Source organism: Trichogramma pretiosum, unplaced genomic scaffold, assembly GCF_000599845.2.
Source record: "Trichogramma pretiosum strain Unisexual culture from Peru unplaced genomic scaffold, Tpre_2.0 scaffold39, whole genome shotgun sequence".
Classification (NCBI taxonomy): Eukaryota; Metazoa; Arthropoda; class Insecta; order Hymenoptera; family Trichogrammatidae; genus Trichogramma; species Trichogramma pretiosum.
The window spans coordinates 844,894-870,478 of NW_019640828.1; the positions used below are offsets into that span (position 1 = coordinate 844,894).

General features: G+C 38.7%; 2 protein-coding genes across 2 annotated transcripts; both read right to left on the minus strand.

Moving 5' to 3' along the window:
* Window positions 1-795: 795 nt before the first annotated feature.
* Window positions 796-21,443, minus strand: LOC106659492 (zinc finger protein 235-like). Its single transcript, XM_023463339.1, has 4 exons — window positions 21,285-21,443; window positions 21,093-21,213; window positions 19,984-21,030; window positions 796-834 (listed from the first exon to the last, which is right to left on the minus strand). The coding sequence occupies exons 1-4, from the start codon at window positions 21,308-21,310 to the stop codon at window positions 796-798; spliced, it is 1,233 nt and encodes a 410-aa protein (XP_023319107.1). The 5' UTR covers window positions 21,311-21,443.
* A 901-nt stretch (window positions 21,444-22,344) lies between these two features.
* On the minus strand, window positions 22,345-24,776 carry LOC106659493 (zinc finger protein OZF-like). The gene is made up of 3 exons (XM_014382068.2): window positions 24,194-24,776; window positions 24,006-24,120; window positions 22,345-23,935 (listed from the first exon to the last, which is right to left on the minus strand). Exons 1-3 carry the CDS (start codon window positions 24,217-24,219, stop codon window positions 22,538-22,540), a joined length of 1,539 nt encoding a protein of 512 aa, XP_014237554.1. The 5' UTR covers window positions 24,220-24,776; the 3' UTR covers window positions 22,345-22,537.
* Between the last annotated feature and the right edge of the window lie 809 nt (window positions 24,777-25,585).

The following is a 25,585-nucleotide window of genomic DNA, read 5'->3' on the forward strand; positions in this document are numbered from 1 at the left end:
AGGAATTTTGCTTCGACACCAAAAAACAGTTCACGGAAATCGCAGAGATTTCGCATGCGAAAGTGTGAGAATAAATTTATAAGTAACTCAGATTTGTTGAAGCACCAAAGGGTAGTCCACGAAGGTCGCAATGATTACGCATGTAATCAGTGTGCGATGAAATTTGAATATGTATCGAATTTGCTCAAACGCCAAAGGCCAATACACGAATGTCGCATGATTTCGAATGTGACAAATATGAAAAAAAATTTGGACAGAAACCAGGTTTGCTCATCCACTTAAGGACAGGCCACGAAGGTCGTAAAGATTACGAATGCAATGAGTGCGAAAAAAAATTTACGCAAAAAATTCATTTGCTCAAATATCAAAGAAGAGTTCATTAAGGTCGTAATAGTATATTTCGTGACAAGTGCGCGAAGCAGTTAGAAACCCCGTGTTTCGCTCGCTCGAATAAAGGCTGATTGACATATACATAGATACTGGTTGAATATGGATCATATCAGAAATGAGTTGATAGGTCCAAAAATGACCTATCAACTAAATGCATTTCTTAAAAGTTCATGAAAAAACAAAACTTTTCATGTGTTTAAAAAGTGCCATGGTTCCTTCCTTCAAAATCTACAGGTGCTCAAAGTTAGAATCTGAAAACTAACTTTTTTCTCCATAGGCCCAATGTAGCTCTGAAAAATAAATCAAACATAGTATTTTTATGTATTTTTTGATAAGGAATTCATTGGTGATATGTAAAAAGTGATTCAGATACTCTTACACCATTAAAAATCAAAAAAATGCATTTTAGGCCCAAAATAGATGTGTTCGTCCTCTTGGATTTGCCTGAAATTAATAGAGTATTATTACAACATCAAATTAAAGCCCTCTACCAAGTGTCATTATCGGTTGGCCAATATCAAGGAAGATATACTATAAAATGTGGCTATCATTCACTTTTACATCATGATAGACTGAATGTCGACTATCAATACTGCCTAGAGCAATCAACTGCATTAAAAGCAAGCTAGAAACACTAATTTATCTTTTTAAAGTTCAATTACAAGTACTTTCTGCACAGAGTTCATATTTAATACCACTGTGAATAAAACAAACACCTTATTCATATGTAATCAATTAATAACTTCATTTATGCTAGATAAGTAATACTAGTATGCACTGTTTGGATTGAATATTACTTTAGCGTTTGTTTCATTCACAGTGGTATTAAATATGAACTCTGTGCAGAAAGTACTTGTGATTGAACTTTAAAAAGATAAATTAGTGTTTCTAGCTTGCTTTTAATGCAGTTCATTGCTCTAGGCAGTATGGATAGTCGACATTCAGTCTATCATGATGTAAAAATGAAAGATTACCGCATTTCATAGTATATCTTCCTCGATATTGGCCAACCTATAATGCCACTTGGTAGAGGACTTTATTTTGATGTTGTAATGATACTGATTAATTTCAGGCAAAACCAAGAGGACGAACACCACATTACATATCACCAATGAATTCCTTATCAAAAAATACATAAAAATACTATGTTTGATTTATTTTTCAGAGCTACATTGGGCCTATGGAGAAAAAAGTTAGTTTTCAGATTCTAACTTTGAGCACCTGTAGATTTTGAAGGAAGGAACCATGGCACTTCTTAAACACATGAAAAGTTTTATTTTTTCATGAACTTTTGAGAAATGCATTTAGTTGATAGGTCATTTTTGGACCTATCAACTCATTTCTGATATGACCCATATGCATAGATACTGGTACATATGTTTCTGTAAAATTTCAATAAAAACTGTGCGAATATGATTGGGTCTAACCTGGATCATTTGGTTGGCACTTTACTTTTTTACCAGGTCACTCCTTATTTCTACTTTTCGTTGACTTTTTGCTCACGTGAATCAAATTTTACGTTTTTAGAGAAACAAATAAATTTCGCGACCAAATAGAAAGACAATTTGGTAGCTTGTGAAGAGCCTAAAACATTGAAAATGAGGAAAAAACCTGACTGTAGTGGTGACTCGGTTACGAAACTTTATCAAAAGTTGTATTTGTATTTGTATTTGTATGAGAAGATCTGTCTATATTAACTAATTTGAGATATACGAACAACTTTTTTTTTCTACTTTTATGCTATTTCACACTATTTTTTCCATTGTAAGGAGTTTTGAGGTTATGAATGTCATTTTTGAGTACAGATTTGAATTTTACATCAAATTTTATATCAAAATACTACATGGTTTGGACAATTTTTCATCTGCCCCTAGAAAAGCAGAGTAAAAAGCAGAATATCCTCAAAACGTGAAAATCCAACTTTGAGCCCCTGTACATCCATCCATGGTTAGACCTAGGGAGCTGTGATTTTCAGGATTTTCATTTTTCATTGTGTTCTTGAAGAGTACCTGGTTAGTTTCAACTTCATTTTTTGGCCTGCAACACCTGTTATTGAATAGCCCTTGTATACATTTTTTTTAAATTTTGAGATTCCTAAGAACGCAACTTCTGAAATTGCATAAGAGCTTGGGTTCAGTATACGAGGTTTCCTCGTACGCGGTGCTTTTTTGGAACGTAAACCCCACGTATACGGATGGAATACTGTATTTTCAAGACAAATGTTCAAAAACCACTTTTTTTTGTTTAAATAAATGAATTTTTAAAACGGTTGCTAATATCGTAAAACTGACGCCAGATTTTGAAAGAGCGATAAAATCTCATAAGATATTGTAATTCATCATTAATTTGACAATGGTTTCATAAAAAATAACGCCTGGAAAAATATGTCACAATTAGGGTCTCTTAGTATTGGACGGGTTAAAATCGCTTTAATATTGTTGAGACCATGTATAAACAGATAAATCGACAACTTAATTGTAAACAATATAAGCATAAACAAATTTCACGTCGTCCCTCGAACACCGATCGTATTTATAGTAGAAACAAGTTAGTTTGAACGTTGTCTTTAACAATCTAACGATCCATAATACCAGAAGATAAATTTTACTCATTCTAATTACGGGGGAATGAATTGAAGGATCTGACGTTTATTTTTAACACCGAAATGGATAAAATTGACGAAAGCTCGAAGGAAGTTGTCTTAGAAAATAATTCAAGTAAGCACGACGATGTTGTTTCAAACGACAAAAAACACTTTTGTGATATTTGTCACGAGGCATTTACACTAGAATCGAGCATGATAGCACATCGAGACAAAATTCACAATGAAGAGAAGAACTATGGATGCAACAAATGTGAGAAAAAATTTGAATTCCGAAGTCATCTGAGTAGACACCAAATATCAGAACACAAAAGCCGTAAAGATTTTGCATGCGACATGTGCGAGAAAAAATTTGTGAAAAAATCTAGTTTGACTACGCACCAGAAATTAGTACACAAAAATAGTAACAATTTCACGTGCAACAAGTGCGAGAGGAAATTTGAAAATAAATCAACTTTACTCAAGCACAACAAAATATTTCACGAAGTTTTCAAAAATTACTTGTGTGAAGTGTGCGCGAAGAGATTTGACACTAAACATACTTTGCTCTTGCACATAAAGACAGTACACGAGCATCGCAAAGATTACGCATGCGACAATTTTGAGAAAAAATTTAGTAGTAAGTCAGCTTTGTTGGATACCCAAAGAACAATACACGAGGGTCCCAAAAATTATGCTCGCGACAAGGGCGAGACAAAATGCGAGGAAAAAGTGAATTTGCTTATCCATAAAAAGGCAATACACAAAGGCCGCAAAGATTATGCATGCGATCAGTGCGAGAAGGTATTTGGACACAAATCTAATTTGCTTTCACACCAAAAAATAGTTCATGATGTTCGAAAAAATTATTCATGTGACATGTGCGAGAAGAAATTCGGACTAAAATCTCATTTGCTTCGACACCAAAAAACAGTTCACGGAAATCGCAAAGATTTTGTATGTGACAATTGTAAGAAGACATTTGGACATTCATGGCATTTGCTCTCCCACCAAAGGACAGTACATGAAGGTCACAAAGATTACGATTGCGACAATTGCGGAAATAAATTTGGACAAAAACAGGGTTTGCTCTTCCACCACAGGACAGTGCACGAGGGTCGAAAAAATTACGCTTGCGACAAATGCGAGAAAAAATTTGCGAAAAAATCGCATTTGCTTGACCACGTGAAGTCAGTACACGAAAAACGGCCGGTCTTCAAAAATTACTCATGTGACGATTGTGGGAAGAAATTTGGAAGTAAACGATATTTACGTTTGCACATAACTTTAGTCCATGAAGGTCGCAAAGATCACGCATGCGATAGGTGCGAGGAGAAATTTGGAATCAGATCAAATTTGTTAAAACACCAAAGGACAGTACACGAAGGTCGTAAAGATTTCGCATGCGACATGTGTGAGAAGAAGTTTGGGGATCCAAGTAATTTCAAAAGACACCAAAGAATAGTCCACAATGGTCGCAAAGATTTCGCATGTGAAAATTGCGAAAAGAAATTTGGACAAAAACAACAATTGCTTTCGCACAAAAAAATAGTTCATGATGGTCGCAAAGATTACGCATGTGAAAATTGCGATAGAAAATTTGGACTTGAACATCACTTGTTTATACACCGAAAAACAGTACATGAAGGTCAAAGAGATTTCGCATGCGATAAGTGCGAAAAGAAATTCGTAATCAAACAGCAATTGCTTTTACACAAAAAAATAGTTCATGAAGGTCGGAAAGATTTCGCATGTGACAAATGCGAGAGAAAATTTGGACGTAAAGGTGATTTATTGAAACACGAAAAGATAGTACACGAAGGTTGTAAAAATTACTCATGCAACCATTGCGAGAAGAAGTTTGGACAAATGTCACATTTGCTCTCCCATGAAAGCACAGTTCACGAAGGTCGTAAAGATTACGCATGCAACAAATGCGAGAAGAAGTTTGGACAAAAATCAAATATGCTCTTTCACCAAAGGCTAGTGCACGAAGGCCGTAAAGATTACGCATGCGAAGATTGCGAGAGGAAATTTGGACATAAATCAGTTTTGTTGAAGCACCAGAGGACAGTCCACGGATTTCATTAAAATTGTGTATACTTCTATCGAATTTGAGTTGACACCAATAAAAGATTCTACAAAGTTTTAACTTAAGCCAGGAAGAGTTCTTTACAGTCCTTAAAATTATTAGAAGTCTTCTAATTGAAACATCATTGTTCCTAGTACTTTCTACAATCCTATTTAAATTATGCGTTAATCATAATTTTTCGAATTTTCAATGACTCAACTGAACCGCGAATAATATCAATTTTTGGCCTTTTTCTAATTCAGTCTTGCGTACACGTTGTGCTTTAAAAATAGATAAATAGAGTTTGGTAGGAAGGTAGGCGCTGGGAACTTGCAGCAAATTTCGGAATGATTATTTACAATTTTTTATAATTTATGGTATATTGTATAAGGATCCGTTGACTCTAAATTGAAAAAATATTTTTTGAAGTATTGAATTATTTACTTTAAGAAAGTCAAGAATTTCTCAAAGAAATTTTTCCCAGGTTAAAATTTTAAATTGGGGTTGTAAACAATAGATTTAATAATATATTATATAGAATTTTTCATTATCAATGTGTATGATTTTTAAACTTGATGTTGTCCAAATTAGACTTTTATACTGGTTCACACTCGGAAGGCAATGTATAAACAGATGAATCGACAATTTAATTGTTAACAATACAATCATGAACGATTTTGACATCGTCTCTCGAACCCTGATCGTGTTTATAGTAACAAAAAATTAGTTTGAATGTTGTATTTCACCGATCAAACAAGCCATTATACCGAAAGATGAATTTTAATTATTCAATCTCCGTGGGACAAAAACGATTTTGTATGCGATCAGTGTGAGAAGAAATTTATGAAAAAATCGAATTTATTTACTTATCAGAAATTGGCTCACAAAGATCCTGAAGATTTCACTTGCAACAAGTGTGAAAAGAAATTTGAAAATAAATCGACTTTACTCAAACACAAAAAAATATTCTACTAAGTTTTCAAAGATTACTTGTGTGAAAAGTGTGCGAAGAGATTTGGAAATAAACAGAGATTACTTTTGCACATAGAGGTAGTACATGATAAGTGCGAAAAGAAATATGGACAAAAACATCAATCGCTCATCCCCCTAAAGACGGTACATGTAGGTCGTAAAGATTACGAATGCGATGAGTGCGAGCAGAAATTTGGACAAAAAGTACATTTTCTCAAACATCAAAAAAGAGTTCATTAAGGTCGTAATAGTATATTTTGTAACAAGTGCACGAAGCAGTTGACTCATCCAGCAGTTCTTTTCAACTTCCTCGCGGACTAGTTGCAAACGATATTTTTAACCCTGCTTGCGAGAAACCAGGGTTTTCTGACGACAGAAACTCCATGTTTCGCGCACGCAGTCTTAAAATGATTATGTATGCGACGATTTCGCGAATAAAGGATGATTGACAATTGTAAATATGCATACTTACATCAAATTTTATATGAAAAAACATGGTTTAGAAAATTTTCCATATGCACCCAAGAAAAGCAGAGTAACAAGCAAAATATCCTCGAAACATGAAAATCCAACTTACCAACCCAACGACCTAGGGGCTGTGATTTTCAGGATTTTCATTTTTCATTGTGTTCTTGAAGAGTACCTGGTTAGTTTCAACTTCATTTTTTGGCCTGCAACACCTGTTATTGAATAGCCCTTGTATACATTTTTTTTAAATTTTGAGATTCCTAAGAACGCAACTTCTGAAATTGCATAAGAGCTTGGGTTCAGTATACGAGGTTTCCTCGTACACGATGCTTTTTAGGAACGTAACCCCCACGTATACGGAGGGAACACTGTATTTTCAAGACAAATGTTCAAAATCCACTTTTTTTTGTTTAAATAAATGAATTTTTAAAACGGTTGCTAATATCGTAAATCTGACGCCAGATTTGAAAAAAAGCGATAAAAACGCATAAGATATTGTATTTTAACATTAATTTTACAAAAAATAACGCATGGAAAAATAACTCAAAATTAGGGTCTTTCAGAATGAACGGGTTTAAATGATTAAAATATTTTTAGGAAAATTATGTATAAACAGATAAATTGGTAACTTAATTGTAAACAATATAACCATAAACGAATTTCATTTCGTTCCTCGAACACTGATCGTATTTATAGTACAAATAAGTTAGTTTAAACGTTGTCTTTAACAATCTAACGATCCATAATTCCAGAAGATAAATTTTACTCATTCTAATTACGGGGGAATGAATTGAAGGATCTATCGTTTATTTTTGATCTCGAAATGGATAAAATTAACGAAAACTCAAAGGAAGCTGTCTCGGAAAATAATTCAAGTAAGCACGACGATGTTGTTTCAAACGACAAAAAACACGTTCGTGGTATTTGTCAGGAGGCATTTGTACTAGAATCAAGTATGATAATGCACCGTGATACAATTATTCAAGAACAGAAAAATTTCATATGTGACAAGTGCGAAAAGAAATTTGAGTTCCGAAGTCATCTAAATAGACACCAAATATTAGAACACAAAAGCCGTAAAGATTTTGCATGCGACATGTGCGAGAAAAAATTTGTGAAAAAATCTAGTTTGACTACGCACCAGAAATTAGTACACAAAAATAGTAACAATTTCACGTGCAACAAGTGCGAGAGGAAATTTGAAAATAAATCAACTTTACTAAAGCACAAAAAAATTTTCCACGAAGTTTTCAAAAATTACTTGTGTGAAGTGTGCGCGAAGAGATTTGACACTAAACATACTTTGCTCTTGCACATAAAGACAGTACACGAGCATCGCAAAGATTACGCATGCGACAATTTTGAGAAAAAATTTAGTAGTAAGTCAGCTTTGTTGGATACCCAAAGAAGAATACACGAGGATCCCAAAAATGATGCTCGCGACAAGGGCGAGACAAAATGCGAGGAAAAAGTGAATTTGCTTATCCATAAAAAGGCAATACACAAAGGCCTCAAAGATTATGCATGCGATAAGTGCGAGAAGGTATTTGGACACAAATCTAATTTGCTTTCACACCAAAAAATTGTTCATGATGTTCGAAAAGATTATTCATGTCACATGTGCGTGAAAAAATTTGGATTTAATTGTAATTTGCTCACCCACCTAAAGATAGTCCACGAAAACCGGAAAGATTTCGCATGCGACAATTGCGAAAAGAAATGTGGACGTAAGCAACATTTACTTTTTCACCAACGGTCAATACACGAAGGTCGGAAATATTACACATGCGACAAGTGCGAGAAAAAATTTGCATGGCAATCGAGTTTGCTTTTTCACCAAAGGACAGTACACGGAGGTTGCAAAGATTATCCATGCAATAAATGCAAGAGGAAATTTCGAAATAAAACGGATATGTTGAATCATCAAAGTACAGTACATGAAGGTCGCAAAGATTATGCATGCGAAAAGTGCGAAAAAAAATTTGGACAGAAACCAAATTTGCTCATCCACTTCAGGACAATACACGAAAACCGGAAAGATTTCGCATGCGACAAGTGTGAACAGAAATTTGGACAAAAAGGGCAATTGATTAGACATCAAAAGATAGTCCACGAAGGTCGAAAAGATCACGAATGCGACAAGTGTAAAAAAAAATTTGGACAAAAATCTCATTTACATTTACACCAAAAAACAGTCCATAATAATCGCAAAGATTACGCATGCGAGAAATGTGAGAGAAAATTTGGACAAAAAGGGCAATTGCTTATACACCAAAAGATAGTTCACGAAGGTCGTAAGGATTACGAATGCGACAAGTGTGAGCAGAAATTTGGACAAAAAGTGCATTTGCTCAAACATCAAAAAAGAGTTCATTAAGGTCGTAAAGATTATGTATGCTACGATTTTTCGAATAAATGATGACTGACAATTAAAATATGCATAAATTCTGGTACATATGTTTTTGTAAAATTTCAATCAAAACTATGCAAATATAATTGTGTCTTACCTGGATCTAGGGCTACTAACTATTCCTACGTTGGCACTTTACTTTTTTATCAGACCACTCCTAATTTCTACTCTTCGTTAACTTTTTGCTCATTCAAGGAACAGCCGAAATTTTTTTTACGTCTTGTCCTGAAGAAATTTTCTGAATGTGGCGAGCGTTGACTGCTGGATTTTTCATAAACGTCAGGTATATATTCAGTCAGGTATAGGTTTATATACACCCGGTTCAATGATTTTAATGAATTATGAGGCTCTTAATTGATATATCTCTTTACTTCATACTTTCTACAAGTCTATTTTAACTATTCTTTATTTTTAATTTTCTGAGTTATCAATAATAAAAATGAGCGTTAAGATAGATAAATGCAGGTGGCCAGAAAAGTAAACAGAGATCTTTTATCCGTCGATGGCATTTAGAAATACCATAGGTAGCAGCAGCGTGGGGGGTGTGACAATAAAAGCTAAAAGCCCAACAACCCCCGCGACTCGATGTATTTTTTCACCTTACGCGTCTCTCTGCGTGTATCTCTCTTGTTTGCCGCAAGCTTTCGAGCTTTCGTGTCTTTTTTGGAATTCATTCATTACTTTACCTTTTCGATGTACACGCAAGCACACATAAAGCTCAGGAACCAGATGGTAATAATGGGCTGCACCTCATCGAAGAATTTCAAACCGAGTGATAACTGCGTAACAATATCCTCCCCCCGAAAGAAAAGCGCACGATTGCCCGTGAATAAACATTATACACGCGCCTCTATAGCGGCTCTATGCTATATGCAAGCTCGCATTGAAGGCAGAATAATTCATTCGTCGCGGCGTGTGTATAACCAGCGAAGACTTTTTCTTTCTTTCTTTCTTTTTTTTTGTCCCAAATGAACAACCAATTTATTTCTTGCTCTCTCTCTCTCTCTCTCTCTCTCTCTCTCTCTCTCTTTCGCGTAATAAAGGCGCGCGTATAGGAGAGCTTTTGTCTCTTTCAATTTAAAGGAGCTTTCGCGGGACTCGCACGCACAATGGAGCAAGCGAGCGAGCGAGCGAGAGCGAACGATATCTGAAGTTGACGTTTTATGCGAGCACGCGCGCACTCGTTGAAGTAAAGAAACGAGGAGAAGAAGAAGGAGGTGGAGGAGGAGGAAAAAATACGCATTCGCGCGCATAATGCACGTATGATGCATGCACCTGAATGCAAAAAAAGAAAGAAGAAAAGGAAAAATTCCTCTCTCTCTCTCGTTTTGTAATGCTCGCCCATAATAATAAACGCACGACACACACACACACGCGAGCTTTTAACGTTCGAGTCGCGCGGGCGCGTGCTCCACATATACGCACGCAATCAAAACTTGAGAATGTATATCGAGCTGTGCCGTCGTAGGTTCTTGTTCCCTCTCTCTCTCTCTCTCTCTCTTGTATATAGAAGAGAGAGTAGCAGCTACTGACTGGCAGCCGATTAAGCCATCGCTCTCTCTTGTCGTCAACGTCGTCGGAGATCGAATATCGAGGGTTTCGATAATGAGAGCCGAGACTCGTGGCGTGTGCTTGCAGCGCGCACGTGAGAGGGTGGGTGCGGAGAACAATCGATCGTCGTCGTCGTCGTCGTCGTCGAGACTCCGGGCGTTTATATGAAAAAAAAAAAATATCATTGCCGTTCTCGGGGACCTTTACTCCCCCCTCGCGTAAATGTGTGCTGTGCTTTGTATATGTGTATTATAGTTTCGATGAGCTTTCACTGTGGTACCATACGACAACAATAACAAATCGATATATAAGCCCAGAGAATTCGACGACGACGACGCGACTCGAGGAGTAGCCCGTGTATATATAGGCTCTTTACTACGACAACAACTTTGTCCGCACAAGTCGCGTACTCGTTTTTACGACTTTTCTCGAGGAGGAGGCAATCGCGCGGGGGGTACCACTGTCGCGTTTGTATACTTTTTATTTAGGGGACAGAGCTTCAATTAGCGCGATCCCTTGCATACATGTATTAGAATTCAATCATTCGAATTGATGATTCATTTACATTAATTTTTTATCATCGTTAAAACGATCGTAAAAAAAAGCTCTCGCGATATCGCTGAATATTATCGCACGACGCACACGACCTATCTGCGCATTAAAACTGATTGCTGTTTTACCCAACATCGTACGTACATTATATAAGTGAGCGCGCGCGCGCGAGAGCGACGATGGAGAATTAATATAAAAAAAAAAAAATGCAGAGAGAGAGACATGTAAATATATACACGATCTAACTGCTGCCGAGGCTCGAGTCGACGCGCATACGAGTACCCTTGGGGTGTGGCAGCAGCAGCAGAAGCATCAGCTCCTCTCGTACAGTACACAGTACGTATAGGCGACGAAAGTCGACGACGAAAAATAAAAGGGATGAATCCTCGCGGGTTTTGCGCGTGTACACCGAGCGAGAGAGGAGCACAGAGAGAAGTAGGGAGAGAGAGAGAGAGAGAGAATGATTAAAATAACGAGGCTGCTAACTCTCCTTCGCTGCGCTGTATATATTCTCTTGCGAATAACCGTGTGTAGTGTGTATGTGTGTTTTTACAAACTCTCTCTCTCTCTCTTGCGCACGTATTATTATATATTATTTCATCTACTACTCCTCGTACTGTGCGTCGAGCGAGAGATATAATACTTTGGGAGTTCTGTGCGCGCAGACGACGACGAGGAGGACGAGGACGATTTTTTTTTTATCTTTTTTTGTTCGCTCGTTTTCTCATTGCCGCGTTTTGTCTTTATTGCTTTTTCTGGGTCTTGTCACTTCTGTATTAATCTTTCTCTCGTCATAATGCGTCGAGTGTGCGGGTACATAGTGTATATATATGATACGTGTCGTGGCACAGCGTGTTCGAGCTTTTAGAGCTTTTTTACCCTTTTTTTTGTTGTAAGCACGATAATACTCGTAATTCTGGTGGATTTGAGGAATTTATCGTACGTGTGTCTTTAGAGTCAATTAATGACTGTTCGTAAAAGTAATGTTCGATAATTATTGCGTTATTCCACATTATTGAAAGAAAAACCTTGGATTCAATGCATCTTACGATGTGAAATTAGACATTAATATTAAAGTAACCAATGCTTTTTTCAAAGGGTAATTTTAGTTAAAAATTAACAAAGCATGAATACTGATTTAGTTTTTGATCGTAATTAAAGCCCAGCCATCACCGCTAGATGGCGAGTATCTTTGTCTGCAAGTGGCAAAGTAAAAATAATTTTATAAGTCCAACCGTTGTTTTTTTTTAAATTAGTATGGAATGTTAGGTCGTGTATTCTATAATGAAATTGAAAATTAACGTTTTAATATTGATTTATTTCCCGCATTAATTGTACGACAATGCATGATAATTCAATAGGAATTAATGATCGTCTCCGACGCCAGATGGCCAGAGTACTTTTATCTGTGCATACCTGCAAGTGGCAAAGTGAAAGTAATTGTATAAGTAAAGCCGTAAGCAAGTATTTCTCACATTTGCACGCATTGCAACCACCCTACGACTACGAACTATATATTATACAACAATAAACTGCTCAAACAGAAAGGCAAAGTAAAAATCGGTAATATACGCGCGCGCGCACGCATCATATGCCAGACTGATCGTTATAATTATAATGCGTATACCAGATATATTATCATTATTATTATTATATTAAGCTCGGGAGGAAACGAGGCGAACATCGAGCCTCGTCGTGTTAGCGCTCGTCTGTATACGCGTCGTCGTCCTCGTGTCATTGTAATCGCGTCTTTGCCCACGCAAGATCGAGCTTATATATACTGATACAAGCGCGGCGGCGGTGGTGGTGGTGGTGGCCCCATTATACGGCCCCATAATGAAGAAAGCTTCTCTTTTCGTCTCTCTGGTACATAGCCGAGCAATGGGCTCGTCCGCGTTTCGCGCGCGACTACACACTTGTATATATACCGAAGGAGCAGCAGCAGCAGTGATATAGTCTCCGCGGGGGGTTACTGCACGACTAACGCGGGGGTAGTCCGGGGTATACACTAAACAATATTGTGTCGCGAAACAATGTTTGACGCTAGCTCGCGACTGTACCGTGTGTTAATGCCAGAGAGAGAGAGAGAGAGAGAGAGAGAGAGATGAAACTGTTTTCAACGAACCGCCAAAGCTGAGAGACACCCTTTTGGGGCACAACAACGCGGCTTTTTGTTATATTGCTATACACACTGCTCTACGCGCGTATTAGGTCGTTTACGCGACAGCTTACACACACACACACATACGCAGAGGCAGACAGTGTCACGTGGGATTTGTTTTTCTTTTAATGAAAAAAAAAACAGCCTCGCAAAGAGAAAAGCAACAAAAAAAAATATATAGCGGGGGCAGTGATTTATCTACATTAGCGATTGCCGAACGTGATCATATATGCGTTTTCTATGCAAAGCGAGGCGATCGCGTACGACAATGGACGCGATCCGAGAGAGAGAGAGAGAGAGGAAAAATAAAAGCGCGCACGTAAGGATGAAAGGCGAACAAGGAAAAAATAGCGTCGAGAGTTGAGTATGTGTGTGCGCCGTAGAAAGAAAAAGTCGATACAATGCGTTCGCTCTTTTCTCAGCCTCGACGAAAAGAAAAAAGTCGACTTTCCTTGTGTGATACATTGCCGCATTGAGGCTCTCTGCGTCGTGTGCCATTGTGTCCAGCTCGTGCCCAAGAGAGAGAGAGAGCTGCAGAAGAAGAAGTAAAAAAGAAGAAGTAGAAGCCGAGCCGAGCGAAGGAGGCAAAAAATTCCCCATTCAGCTTTTAAATTATTTCCCATCTCATCCCCGATACATGCTCGATGTTTCCTCTATTTTCTATCGACTCGCGTGCAAGCACACACGCATATACGCGCACTCGAATTCGCTTTAAACTCCATCTCGAACGTCGTTCGCGCTCGCGTGACGAAATACTTTTTTTGCATAATACGTTTAATGAGAGTCAAATATTCGTATCGGATAAGAGAATAAAGAAGCCCGCGATAGCCGTAGAAGAAAATCGTACGAGAACCAATTTGGAGATGATAGTACGATTTAATCTTATGGCCTTATTATGTCATCTTGACAGGTGGAATGTATTGTTTCTGTTGGCTCAGCTGTGCGCGCATTTATAATCTCGTAATAGATTTCTATGGTGTGTATGCTAATTTCGTTACGTAGTGTATTATTAACTACGCAACAAAATTATCACGACCAAAAGAATTTTATCGAAATTTTGTCAATCTTTTAGATGCTTCGACCTTAGCCTATTTTTATTGCATCGAGACGAATTTTTTTTTCTTCGATTTTCTGGAAATTTTTTTCTCTTTAAATCAGTATGTACTGTGAATGGTTTTGAGTAAATATCGCGTTGTCAGTAGTATTTAAGCGCAAGACTACAGGTTACTGAAAAAAAAAAGAAAGTTTAAGCATGTCCGTGGACTGCAGTACTGCATTTGTCTATCAAAATCTAGCATACACCATCGCAAAGTACCCTTTTTAACGAGTAGTTTATAAAATATAGAGCTCTTTACGATTTGTGTACGAGAAATGTTCAAAAATCGAGTCGATTTCAGCTAAACGAGGGACCCTACGTATGTTGCATGGTAATTGAGAGATGTTAAGATAGAATAGCATTTGAAAATTAACAAAATTTCGATAAAATTCGTTTGTTCGTGATAAAACCGTTGCGTAACGTAGATATGTAAAACGTACGAGATAAATACGCGGGAGATTAATCGAGTCTTTATCTCGCGTGCACGCATTATGCAAGAAATGTAGTACGTACACACAGACCAAAACACAGACTCAAACACAGACACAGACTTGCGATTGACATGATTTTTATCTCGATACGTGTCTCGAAAAATGTGAAATGTTCGTAGTACGGTACCGCGAATATATATGTACGATCGATCGATCGTTTTTCTCCTTATTTTTCAATCATCCCTTCGCGAAGAGTAGTATATGTAGTAGGAGGAGACGACGACGTCACAGTCGACGAAAAGAAGAAAGAGGAAAAGAAGAAACAGGCGCGAGTTATATAATGCGCATGTACACAATACGCAGAGAGAGAAAGAGAAAGAGAGTTGCGTATTCCGGTGTGCGCCTCGTGTGCGCAAAGGTGTACACAAAGGGTGGCAACAATAAGAAGCACCGCCCCGAGATATTGAAACAATGGAGGCCGAACAATAGGAGCCTCCGTTGCCGGTGCCCGAGCGCAGTTGTGATTGCCTGCCTGCCTGTCTGCAAATTTCAACTTTCGCTCTCTCTCTCTCTCTCTTTCGCCCACGCGCGTATGTATTTCCGATCGAAAGTATCAAGTTGTTGTTATTATGATGGCTCGCTCGCTGTACCGCAGCTTTTAATTTTATTTATTACATTTGTCTATTCTGACTTTCTCGAAATAGATCCAATTCGTCGGTTTGCCTTGTTCGGTCGATTTTATAATGACAATGATAACGAGCTCCGTGCGCACTGCAACTGCCTTTTTTGCTCAGCTGTATATAAATGCTGTAGTTGCGTGCCTGCGCGGGGGGTCGAGCCTACGTCCTCTCCTCGTTTCGCGCGCGGAGAATCAAAAAATTAATTCCGACCCATGGACGCGTCGTTATTGTATCGTGGATTTCGTAAAAGGCAAGCTGAATATAATAATAATAATGATGATAAAAAATACACGTATATAAAGCTATAACGGATACGCGGGCAGCGTGAGTGCTGCAAAGAGAAAGAAGAAGACAGTCTCTCTCTCTCTCTCTCTCTCAAGGCTCAAAGGCAATAATAAAAGAAACTTTAGAGCGTTAATGCGAGTCTTTCTTTCTCTCTCTCTCTCTTTTCCTTCACTCTTTTTCAGGGATAACAATGCTCCGCGCCGGTCCACGAGAGAGAAGCTGCAGGGCATTTACCTTCGTACGTGTGTGCGTGTATGTGAAGATCGTTTTACGAGTCCGCAAGCGCAACGCAGCGTGGCGTACGAGTAGTAGCCACCACCACCACCACCACCACCACTGCCACTACTTCATGCCTTTATTACTGTATGTATGTATGTATGTATGTATATAAACGGTCGCGAAAAACCGGCAGCTTTCTGCCTGCTACCGCGCGCGCGCGCGAAATACACAAACGGATGAAAAGAAACGGGCTAAACTCGTGTGCTGCTACTGCTGCTGAAAAGAGAGGAGTGTCTCGAGCAGAGAGAGAGAGAAAGAGAGAGCGCATATACATATTATAAGACGAGAGAGCCCGCAACACTCACTCGAGTCTCTCTTTTGACAGAGAAAAAGGAGCGAGAGAGCATCCACCGCACACACCGGATGGACACTCCATTGAATATATCTCCTCTTCGCATACACATATACCACCACCGTCACCACCACCACCACCCCGAGGACGACGACCATCGCTCGCGTCTTCTTCTTCTTCGCTCGATCGGGGGTCGAATATAATATAGAATGCGGCAAAGGGATATATAATGTATATTATGTATATTCGCGCGCCGGACTTTGAGAAGGATACATATAAGAAAGGAAGAACGAATGAATGAAAAAAAAGGGTACGATGTGCTGCTGCGGCTACGTGCAAAAATTTAGTAGTCGGCGCGCAAACAATGTCCACTACTGCTGCAGCAGAAATCGTGACAATGTGTACACACACGAGAAAAATTGCGTGTATAATATAGTTTATTATAATATCGCAAACAATGTACGACTCTCTTGTCGTGTAACTCCTCACTTTGGGTTACTTGCTCGAGTCTCCGAGAGTTAAGTAAGGTGAAAGAGAGACAGAGATACGTGTGTATGTGCGCATTCTAACTTGCTGACTTTTGTCTACCTCGTGCGTTCCTCCTCTTACTTCGCGGCGCATTTATGTAACGTTATGCACAATATTACATTATGTACACACACGTGAACTCGTTATTTCGAGATGCTGCGCAGTAGACACACACACATTGTATAATGCACCGCTTTTGAGAACTTCCTTCCTTCCTTCCTTACTTTTTTATCTCTCTCTCTTGTTGTTGTTCTTTTCTTCTCTCGCCCGAAAGATACAGAAGAATTTCACTTATGAACTTCTCTCTCTCTCTCTTGTGCGATATATTGTATAAATAGCGTTTGTATAACAATGTGTCCGAGGGCAGAGTACATTATGTATTATAGCTGTACGGTCAACGGGGCTCGTACAATGCCCACAAGTTCGTTATTTCGATATATATACCAAGAGCTTTTTTTATCATTCTTATTCTTCGTTGCCTTTATGGTTCGAGTGTTTGAGCTAGCTAATGTAATTCAGCCAGTGTGTGTGTTTGTGCGTGCATACGATGCGAATACGATACGTCTAATAATGAAATTTACCACGTCGTCCTGTGTCCGACTTCGTGGGAGAGAAACGTACACCGTAATCAAGTCGATTGCTTCGCAAATTCTTCGATTAAATGCCCAAATGACTGGAGAAGAGATCTTAACTCCGTATCTCTCTCTATCTCTCTCGCTGGATTTAATACCGGAATCGTATTGGCGGTCACGCGCGAGCACACCCCCTCGCGCGCAGCAAACTCGTCGCGTACCCCGAATATAATACCATTATGTCGCGCGAGTCGGATCGCTGCGCGCTATACACGAAAAAGGGATTACACTCGGTCCATATAGGCCTCCGACTAATTGACATTTATATGGATATCGATGTAGTGGCTCTGATTTTAAAAATGAAATTGTACTTTTGCGCACAAAAATGACGAGCGAATGATATTTCGAAATTCGTGTGGCGCGTTCTAACACGAATCGACCGTGATCGAAGCTGGTGTTTGTTTTGATTTTGAGCTTTTCTGATTCTATCGACAGATGGAGCATCGCGAACTCGCAAGTGGCGGAAAATTGTCCGATTAGCATAAAAAGACGAAACAAGATTTACAAGCCAGAATACCTCTGCTATTGTATACCCTTTAAACTTCAATCGGTATAGAATTGATTTCGTCTCCTTCTTTCTTCCTCTCGAGGACCCATCGAATTAATTTTTTTTCAATAAAAAAATGTTGCTTATCGATAGGCGTGCTCGTGCGTCAATCTACATCGGAGACCGTCCATCGCTCGGGTACATATTTAATAACGTTACAGCAACGATCGTACGACATGCAGAGCAATACGCATACAATGCATTATATAGCATCTATCCCGTACATTACGGAGGTGAGGAGGGGGGGGGGNGGGGGGGGGGGGGGGGGGGGGGGGGGGGGGGGGGGGGGGCAACGATCTCCGATGTGCATTGTGTACGTGTACACATGCATATAGATAGCCGAACTATGTGCACTTATTGTCATCGAGAGCAAACACGTATATATACCCATGTACACACTGCAGCGCTGTAATATGTGCAGTGTGTGTTCGGGCGCTCGACTACACAACAGCAGCAATAGCAGCAGCAGCGGAGAGAACAATCGCCAGTGCGAGTCTCGCCCATTTGCCTCTCGACAAGTGCCATCACAAAGCCAAAGAGAGACACAGAGACAGCCACGACCTCCAGCGATTCAATACGTTGCATGTGTAAATCGCACACACACACACAGACATGCACATACGAGTGCAAGCTCGTATACGTATAGCAGCTCCTCTCGGCAGGAGGGCAGACTACATCGAGCTACCACCTCGTCTGGTTTCGAACGAGCGGCGGGAATATTCAATTTTACTCGATTAGCCCTGCTGCTGCTTCTTCTTATTGTGCGTTATTGCCGATGTAACTAGATACGCGTCCACGTATAGCGGGCAAGCTTGTCTTTTTTACGATACGCGCGCTGACCGCACAACGCAGCCGAGGCCTCGAGGCCTTTTGTCAGCTCGTCCGTTTAATAAAGCCATTTTTACATTACGTATGCGAATGTTGTACACCCGAGAAATTGCCCGATGAGAATGTCTCTCTCTCTTTTGCAGGTGGGGGGTACACGTAGCGTACGAGTATTATGTTTGCTCTTCACTTCTTTTTTTTTTTTTTAATTTTATTTGAAGAACTCAAAGCTTCAAAGATAGACGAGAACGCGGCACGACGATGCGCACACCGCGCGCGAAAAGGCTAGAGCGCGTTAAGAAGCTTCTAGTAGGACATCGAGTAGCCTCGCTGATGGAGAGACAGAGACTCGTTATTCGACTTTGCTGCGTGGCTTCGCTGAGAGAGCGATAGTATTATATTAATATAGAACAAACACGACGACGACGACGACGACGACGACGACGACGACGACTCGTTTTCTCTCGTTTTTACGCATGCTTCGATTAACAGAAGAGTGCAGCCCGACGCGAATTTATGAATATTTTATGATACTTCAAAAATAGATATATCCAGTATGTAGTCCGTATGAGTAATTCGAGAAAACAAAAACGAAAAACAATCGTCTCACTTGGAGCAGAGATATGTGACCCGGTCGTGTCATCGTACGACGCAGTACAGCGAATTGACACTATACAGCGCATGTGCATATTTACATACTTACGTATAACATGAATTTATGCATGCGAAGCGAGGGTGTACTCGTGGTCAGATATACTTTGTATCGAATGGGCCGAATTATCACTACACTTGTAGAACTTTTTTATCAACGAGTTCGGCTGTGTTGATGACTAATTATTATTGATTCAAGACCAGGATCTACTCACGTACACATGGGAAAGCAGACGTTTTCGGAAAAAAATGATAAATAAGCTGTCGAAAGATCGGTTATACAGCAAAACATTAAAGAATTAATTCAAGACGGAAAAAAGAAATAATTTGATTTTATGTACGACAATTCAATCAAGTATTTTTTACAATCACAATAAAATAAATAACAGTTTGAAATATGTTCTTGTTCAAAATTAAGTATGTGATTGTAGAAGTCTTCATTGGATCCGAATGGCGCCGGAAAATTCTTACGCTACTAAGGTTTGCTTATGTACTTTCGCAATGTGTTTTATGACTACATTCTTGTATCCAAATGATTTGCGACAAATATCACACTCGAAGGGTTTGCTACGTTCATGTACTCCATTTATGTGAATTTTGAGGTTTGCTTTCAGTCCGAATGATTTGTGGCAAATATCACACGCGAAGGGTTTGCTACGAACGTGGATTGTATTCGTGTGACGTTTGAGATGAACTTTATATCCAAATGATTTGTGACAAATCTCACATTTAAAGGGTTTTTCCTTATTATGTACTGAATGTATGTGTTTGTTGAGGATATTTTGGCAGATAAACGACTTATGACAAATGTCACATTCAAAGTGTTTTTCCTTATTATGTACTAGATCGATGTGATTGTTAAGAGTACTCTTTCGCCCGAATAATTTTTGACAAGTCTTACATTCGAAGGGTTTGCTCCGTTCATGTACTGCATTTATGTGATCCTTGAGAGTACCCTTGCGGCCATATGACTCATGACAAATGTCACACTCGAAGGGTTTGATTCGATTATGTACAACATTTATGTGAGTTTTTAGGTTACTTATTTGTCCAAATAATTTGTGACAAATGTCACACTCGAAGGGTTTTTCCTCACTATGCTTTGAATTTACGTGATTGTTAAGGTGTTCTTTGCGGCTGAATAACTTATGACAAATTCCACATCCATAGGGTTTGCTCCGATTATGTACTGTTTCGACGTGACGTTTGAGAATACTCTGGTAATCAAATGATTTGTGACAAATTTCACAATCATATGCTATATTGTTCTTGTGCTTCATCTTACTTCTCAAAATCACTTTTCCTTTAAATGTTTTTTGGCTCATTTTATACTCATAAGATAATTTGGTCCGAGACGTTTTTCTTAAATTTTTCACCTTCTTGGACTGACCACATTTCAATCGAAAATTGGGTTGTAATTGACAATTATGATCATGATCGAATTCTTGTTTTGGTAAAATCATCAGATCTTCATCTTTCAAATAATTGGTCTGAATTTGATTTTCTATTTTCACAATGGATGGATAACTTTGATGCTCCGATTTGCAGATGGTAGCTGGTAGAGATTTCAGTTCAGATTTAACATCTTTGCACTCAAAATCAACGAATATTTTTTCATTCAACTTTTCCTGTAAGATCAATAGTTTTTGATTTTTGAAAAACAGAGCATAATTTTAATTATCAAACTTACCGATTGTTCATAAAATGTCAGTGTTCTAAAGTTTTTTACTTCGCAAGAGTCCACTGCATCGAAAATATGATCGCCGCCTGCATCTGGCCAAGTGTCTTCTGGTCTAAGCTCTTCTTTCACTCTAAAGAGTAATGGAGTTTGATAAAGCAATCGTTTCAAAAAATATAATTGCACGATAAAAAAAAGTAATACCTAATTATGTTTTCTCGGCTATTCATCGTTTGTTTGATTACTGCAATCACTGCGAATTTTCACTTCATACGTAGAAAAAATATATTTGAGGTTGAACGCCTCAAGCAGACAATAACACTGTACATCGATTTCACGAATTTGTAAACACTAGCACTTTGCTACGCCTGAACACACTACACGAATATTAGCGAGGATATCCCACGATAATTGTTATGGCTCCTTGGCGAAATTTTGCCCCCTCCATCGACGACTGGCCGTATGCCGTTTCGTATTTCAATACATAGAGGGATTCACATGTCATTAAAACTACACCGAAATCGTAATGAAGATGTGATTCAGGCGCAGAATTAGCTTACCCATACAAGCGATATATTTTGAGAAAAATTCACATGAAACAGAAATATATCGGTATGTTGCACAGATAATATTAGAAACGAAGTTCAATCAGTCATTGGAGCGTCAGGTAGTAGTAAAATATTGGCGGCAGTTGCGTCTATAATTATAAAGAAGATAACTCTACCTTTATTTTCCTTTGTATTACTATTATTGGCATTTCTTATATTTTATTTTATTTTATCCTCTCTTCAAAAAGTGATGTCATCGCAATAAACTTGTGTTTGGTCGTTCGAATCGTTGAGATGGCACCCGAGTTTTCAACCGTCTGGTATAGATGCTTGCGAAGAATATTGGATGGTGACTGTTTATGTAAGCAACCAATCATTGATGAAATTTTTATTACTTTTACGCGTTGACCTTTAGATGCTCTTTTTTTTACATTCGTGAACTAATTGATACATTCAGTGTGTGGATGTATTTACGATACTTTTCATTGGGTGAGATTAATTTTTACAATTTGCGATGACAGTTATAAAATCTTCCACGTTTACGGAAATCGACTTTCGAGGTTTTCCAGCATAATTAATGTATTATTATTGGTTCAAGGTCGACAAGATCTGCTCGTATACCAATAGAAAGCAGGTATTTTAGGAAAAATGACAAATAAGATGTTGAAAGATAGGTTCAGCAACAGTTCTTTAAAAAAAGAATTCAAGACAAAAAGTACAAAGAATTGATTTTATGAAAAAAAAGGTGAATTGAGTATTTTTTACAATCATATTGAAATTGATAACAGCTTGAGATATTTTACTATTTTTTATGAAATTGAATAATATCAATGTAAATCTTGTCCAAAATTAAGTTTCATACTTATGTTATTGCAAAATCTTCACTGCTTTTTGCACTCAGGGTTGTCTTTAATTATGTACTTTCGCAATATGTTTTTTGAGTACATTTTTGTATCCAAATGAGTCGCGGCAAATCTCACGCTCGAAGGGTTTGCTCTGATTATGGACTGCACTTATGTGTTGATTGAGGTCACTCTTCTGTGAAAATGAGTTGTGACAAATTTCACACTCGAAGGGTTTGTTCTGTTCATGAACTGTCATAATGTGCCTTTTGAGTTTACTTTTTTGTCCGAATGATTTGTGGCAAATATCACATTCGAAGGGTTTGCTCCGATCATGTACTGCATTCATGTGAACATTAAGATGGCCTCTTTGTGAAAATAATTTGTGACAATTTTCACATTCGAAGGGTTTGATCCGATTATGTACTGCATTTATGTGCGAATTGAGATATGATTTTTGTCGAAATAATTTGTGACAATTTTCACATTCGAAGGGTTTGATCCAATTATGTACTGTACTAATATGTCTATTTTGGTCACCTTTCCGTGAAAATAATTTGTGACAAATTTCACACTCGAAGGGTTTGCTCCGTTCATGAACTGTCATAATGTGCCTTTTGAGTTTACTTTTTTGTCCGAATGATTTGTGGCAAATATCACATTCGAAGGGTTTGTTCCGATCATGTACTGCATTCCTGTGAACATTAAGATGGCTTCTTTGTGAAAATAATTTGTGACAATTTTCACATTCGAAGGGTTTGATCCGATTATGTACTGTATTTATGTGTCTATTGATTTGATCCTTGCGACTTACTGACTTGTGACAAATTTCACATTCAAAGAGTTTTCTTCGATCGTGTACTGAATTTAAGTGAGTTTTGAGGCTACTTTTTTGTCCAAAGGTTTGTTGACAAATATCACATTCAAAGGATTTGCTCCGATCATTTACTGCATTCATGTGAGTTTTTAGGTTACTTTTTACTATAAATAATTTGTGACAATTGTCACCTTCAAAGGGTTTGATCCGATTATGTACTCTATTCATGTGAACTCTTAGATCATCTTTTAGTCCAAATGAATTGTGGCAAATTTCACATGCATATGTTTTAATGTTCTTGTGTGTCGTATTTACATGTCTTTTTCTTCCATTGTAAATTTTTCCACTTGTTTTACATTCAGAAGATAATTTGGTCTTGGACATTTTTCTAAAGAATCTAACGTCATTATTTTCATTAATTTTCAATCGAGGAGGCACTCGAAATTGACAATTATTATGATAATCGAAACCTTTCTTTATCAAAATCATTAGACTATGTTCGACGTAGTAAACATTTTCATTCTCAGTTTTGTAGATTCTCGTCGGGGGAGACGTCAGTTCAGATTTAAGATGTTGGCACTCCACATCAATGAATATTTTTTCATCGATCTTTTCGCCTGACGGCATAATCTCATTCGTGTTATTTGCCTAAAATTAAAATTGCGTTATAGGATTTGATAGTGAAACATCACAACACAATTAAAAGCATTAAACTCACTAGTGAATTATGAAAAGTTAATGCTCCAAAGTTTTTGACTTCGCAAGAATCCACCGAATCGAAACCACCATTGTCACCTGCACCTGTCCAAGCATCATTTGGTTCCTCCTTCACTCTAAAGAATAATAAAACGTGGATGATGTGATTTTCAAAGAAAGAAAATCATCGCATGCGCCAAAATTTCATACCTAAGTGTGTCCTCTCCGCTTTCCATCGTTCGTTCGATTATACGCGTGTGATCACTCTGAATTTTCACGAAATACTCCGAGACAATGTTTGAGGTTATGTGCCATCGAATTCGGCAATTTGTAAACACACTTCCTTACCTTACACGAATTCCTCGTTAGCGACTGAGAACTCACTTACTCTCGTATTTGCGAGAAGAATAGAAGATACCGCGATTCCGGCCCTCTACCGTCAAAATAGCGCAGTTGTGTGTATACTGCGATCTGTATCATACCGCTGAGAATCGCATGTCATTGGAACTACACCGAAATTGTAATGAAAATCTCATTCGTACAGGTGTTATAAATTGGTATTGGCGGTAATGAAAAAATTTGTTGACTTCCGATAACGCGATCGAATCTCGGGTATGGTCTCTGTAGCGCGCTAAAAGTTGCTATTTATATGAAAAAAAAACAATGCAAATTACGCGTGTATACGGAAGCTCCTAAGCGAAGTTTTAAGATTGTACAATAGGTGTAGGTACATCGCTCGTGCAAAATCGATTTACGAGCTCGCGAGCGCAAATAATCGGACTTATATACTCGAGGCTCTGCGCAGGGCACGCACCTACACAACAGCAGCAGCAGCAGCAGTAGCTTAGTCTCTCTCTCAGTTACTGCTCGCGCGCGCATAATTCAGAATCGACAAAGCAGGCAGATTATGGAAATAGAGTTCGCCTGTACACGGATAATATGTATATATATATTTTCGCGCAGTAAGAGAAATGCTATACCTATATAGGTAGGTATAGCAGCAGCGGCAGCAGCACAGTGTGTTGCCATGCCGACCTGCTGCTTCTACTACTACTACCACTACCTATATATACCTATACCTCTGTATATACCATGGGTGGCTCGCACACAGTCGCATTCGAGCGGCATGAGGCTCTCCTCCATTGTCACTTTGCCGACTACGAGGACGAGGACGTATAGTAGCAGCCTCGGTGCGCACTTGCAGCTTCGAATTTCATCATCGTCGTCGCGTCGTATCACGCAGCGAGGAGAGAGAGAGAGACGCTCATCTCCCTAACGACTATAACTGCTCGCTCTCGGCTCTCTCGTTCATTGTTAATAAACGCTCCTCGTTGCTCGGCTCCATCCATCCAGTAGCTACTGCTGCTCGTACACATATATATACCAAATACATGGAGTAGGTGCGGATGCGCCTGTATATATATCTCACGCATACACACACCCCCGTTAGAGTCCCTTTGCACGCGTATAATACAGGTATATACTGCTACAATTTATATTATATTTATATGTACACACTGCGCGTATAACACCTGCAGAGAGGCGGAATAGGCGCAACGACGACACCCGCACAACTCCGCATCCCCCCCCCCCCCCCCCCCC